At 37.3% G+C, this 4,195-nt stretch overlaps 1 protein-coding gene across 1 annotated transcript; it reads left to right on the forward strand.

Annotated features, from left to right (window-relative positions):
- On the forward strand, nt 1–2,590 carry LOC111887350 (homeobox-leucine zipper protein HAT5). The gene is made up of 3 exons (XM_023883519.3): nt 1–641; nt 1,199–1,587; nt 1,933–2,590. Exons 1-3 carry the CDS (start codon nt 491–493, stop codon nt 2,305–2,307), a joined length of 915 nt encoding a protein of 304 aa, XP_023739287.1. The 5' UTR covers nt 1–490; the 3' UTR covers nt 2,308–2,590.
- The last annotated feature ends 1,605 nt before the right edge of the window (nt 2,591–4,195 follow it).

The following is a 4,195-nucleotide window of genomic DNA, read 5'->3' on the forward strand; positions in this document are numbered from 1 at the left end:
ATTCACTGCCCTTCCACACTCCCATAGTCTCATCCAACCAAAAGGAATCCCACCTCAGGCTCAACTGTTCTTCCCCTTCTTCCTCTATATTTTCAACTCCTTCCATTACCACAATCTCAATCTTTATACCATAGGAAAACGAATCCTCTTTCAAAATCTGCTTCCTTTCTCACTAATTTTTTTTTATAATCTTTCTGTTCATCTTTTTATAATCGGTTTCTGGCTTCACGTCGGCGAGTTTTGGCTGTGATGGGTGTGAGCACCAGGTGTTCCCATACCTCCCATATCACCGAGATCATCATCACCAGCTTTTTCCGCCACAAGATTTAAACAAAACCCTTCTACAGAATTCGATAATATCAAGTTTTTTATTAACCCAAGATTAAAAGAAAATCGGACCTGCTATCTGATTTTGAAATCCCACAAAAATTTATGGTTGATTGAGTGGTAATTCCTAAGTTCTAGTGGGTGTTCTTTTGGTGTTGAAGCCATGGCCGCTCGAAGCTATCTCTACGGTGGTGCTTCCGGTGGTGAAGCTGAAAGTGGTGGCTCTGTTCTGCTGACAAACAAAAGGGTTCATTGTTCTTCTTCTCTTAACCCTGTTGATTCCTTCTTCGCCTCCCGATCGTCTCCTTTCCAGGGTAAGATAATTGTATCCATGTTGACTTTTTTTATATTCACTTCATTCATGTTGCCTACTTGCAGATCCAATTGTGTGTTGGAAAATATAATTGAAAAGGTGTTTGATTGTTTCATAATGATTTCTTGTGTCCCACTTCTCAAAGTTCTTATCTTCATGATATTTCCACGCCACAATTGAATTCCCTGTTGATTAATCATTTCTATTTGACCTTTTCGTACAATTAATCTGTCTATAACCTGATCAGATGCTCTATGTACCCTGTTTTTCAGAAGATTAATGTTTGTTTGCTCTCTATTGACAAAAATCGACAAAATTTTCGTGTCCCAAGATGAATTAAATGTGGTTTGACTTGCAAGAAGCAAAAATCTTGAATCTTGATGGTTGACTTTTGTGATGAATATTTAATTTGACCGTTAGCTTTGTCGATTTTTCCTGATCTTCATATAGAAAAAAAATCATGATTTAGATAAATTGGATTTCTAGATTTGAAAGTATCCGACGATATAAAAATCTTGGAAGGTTTCTATCGATCATATTTTCGATGTTTCCTTTCAGGTTCTCGATCAATGGTTAGCTTTGAAGATAGAGGGAATGGATCCGGTGGGCAATTTTTTCAGTCATTTGATCATGAAGACAATGGAGATGATGAATACGATGAATACTTTCAGCAGCCTGAGAAGAAAAGACGGCTCACGGTTGACCAAGTACGGTTCTTGGAGAAAAGTTTTGAATTAGATAACAAACTGGAGCCAGACCGAAAGATTCAGCTAGCCAAAGAACTCGGTTTGCAGCCCAGGCAGGTTGCCATCTGGTTTCAAAACCGACGTGCACGTTGGAAGACTAAACAACTAGAGAAAGACTACGATGATTTGCAGGAAAGCTACAATAAACTCAAAGCCAACTATGAGAATCTTCTTAAAGAGAAGGAAAAACTAAAATCCAAGGTAATAAACTAAAACATCAATTACATAATTTTAGCCACAAGGCGTATGTAGTACAAATGGTTCTGCAGAAGTTTCAATTTCAACCTGGATTATCACGGCTGTGTTTAAGATTTACATCTCACATGATATTCATCAGGGTTGCCGGTAGAAAAACACTTTTTTTTTCTTCAGAAACATCATTTTCATGATTTCTGAGTTCATGCAAAAACATTATTTTTCTAGCAACCCTAAGCTGACCCACATTGTCATATCGTAAAAACATGATCATGTGAGATGTAAATGAGATACACAAATAGTTGGCAAAAGAATGCAATGCTCACAACCCGAGTCGAATTTTGTTTATAGGTCGGTGAATTAAGTGATAAGCTGATGATTCAAGAGAAAGGAACCTCGGATGCATCGAGTACTAAAAGCCCGTGTGAGCCACAACTGTGTGAACTGGTACTTGAGGAAGATTTATCGAAGAACCTGAACCTGACGTGCGGGCCCGAAGGAGATTTAAACGTGGTGTTTGAAAGAGGCGATTCATCTTATGTATTTGAACAAGAACAAAGTGACGGGTCGTTGGATGAAGAAAATGATAACTTTGGGAAGATGTTTCTACCATCAATGGACGGTTACACATCGCCAAAGATCGAGAATGTGGACCCACATGCGGTGAACTCTTATTATCTTGGGCTTGCCGGAGATGATCAAGCATTTGGTTTTTGGTCTTACTGAATCAACTCAGTGGGGGCATAATTCGGTTGTTATTGAGGTTCCAGTAACTCTGGAAGGGAAATAATCGCCCGAATCGAGGAGAATTGGTGTTGGTTTGTTTTTGTCTGTTGTCTTCTATATTTTTAAAGTTTGTGTTGTCTGGTTTTACCTTTTATAAATAAGTGCCAGATGTTTTTGCATTTTCATTGTAAGTAAATTGCTTCGTACTAATATTATTTGTAAAAAGATGTTACTATAGTCAACTTTTTTGGAAAACGGTATATGAAGAATCTATATTTTCTTATTTATTTGATGTTGGTGATTTTAGTGTCACCATATCATTTTAAGTATGAAACTAAAATATGAGCTAAAGGCCTTCATAATTTGTACTCTAATATATGTACGGGGTTGTACATGCGCGGTTCGACGACTAGTCGAGGGTCTGGGGGCAGTGCCCCTGGGTCCGGGGTTTCCAAAGGGGCAGCGCCCCTAGCGGGGTCCAAGGGGCAGAGCCCCTGGCTAGGGTGATTATGGGAACATAGTGGAAAATTCAATTTCTTGAGGGTGATTATGGTAAAATTAACGAAACTCGTTAGTTTTGGTAACCTTAAATCCTCATTAAATCCGGATTATCATGACTTGCTTCCAAAGCAACTAAAGACGGCCCAACCTTAATGAAACCCTAATCTCGTTTAATATATAAACAACTCTTCCTCTTTAGAAGTGGATTACGAACTTAAGCTCTCGTTTTTCATCATACTTTCACAGATTCCTCTAGCATATTGGCTTGCGATTTCTGTGCCTAGAATCGTAAGTGTCCACTTGGATTATCCTAGACTGAATTTATTGTAACCCAGACATAGGGTAGAAATATCAGTTCGGAAAGTGATATCACGATCCAAGTTGGTATCTAGATCTCCACTACAAACCCTAAATTTCCCTACATTTGAGTTGCCTATCAGTGGGTAATCGATCGAAAATGGATGATGAGCACCGGGATTCATGAAGTAGCCTGAGGCTGGAATGTAGCTTTAACCCTAAGAGCATCCGGTATGGGCAACGAGAAGTGGTATTATTGCTGATGTGACACCTCATAACCTAGTCATAACAAGATGGACACCATCCCCCTTCTTGTTAAGAGAGTGTTATGGCCTATCTCGTTGTGACGAAGACAATATGCAACAGGAAGTTTAATTGGTTGTTTCCTTTATCAACCAATCAAATCCTTTTCTTTCATCTGGTAGATTACTCATATATGGTTATGATCCCCTTCACTTCTCACTTATATATTTGAAATTTCAACAATTCAATTTAGAGTTCTTTTTCTGGTGATATGTTGTGAGTTTTTATTTTTTTATTTTTAAGTACTTGAACGAATCCAGTAACATATTCAACATATGTGTAATATGATCTTCACAAATTTTGTACAATTATGTTTTAATGAAATATCAGTGTTATCGGATTTTCACAAGTGATGTATAGCTATGTTTCAATCCCGCTACTCTAAAGATGTTTAGCTATTTCAAACTAATTTATATGTCGTATTGTTCTGATTCATAAAATGAAAGACATACTTTTGACACACATACATAAGTTTATTTTCATCATTTTTTACCTTTAGAAAAAGATGATGTTGATATCATAAATAAATTTCATCTGGACTACTTCATGTTGTTGTGATATTTTAGTTTGGATTGTCTGCTTCTGTAGCAAAAGGGGGTGATAATGCCTGTTGGTAGCCACATGTGCATGTTACTATGTGTGTATGTTCTGTTGTGTTTTCTATGGTCATGTTTTTGTAGTTTATAGATCTGAACATAACATATGTTTTTAAATGCTTTTTTGTATGATTGTTACAGGTAATGGTCACTCAGGCCATACAACATTAAGTTAAGAGGCCAATTTAAGA

The sequence above is a fragment of the Lactuca sativa genome, chromosome 1 (assembly GCF_002870075.4).
Source record: "Lactuca sativa cultivar Salinas chromosome 1, Lsat_Salinas_v11, whole genome shotgun sequence".
NCBI classification, from domain to species: domain Eukaryota; kingdom Viridiplantae; phylum Streptophyta; class Magnoliopsida; order Asterales; family Asteraceae; genus Lactuca; species Lactuca sativa.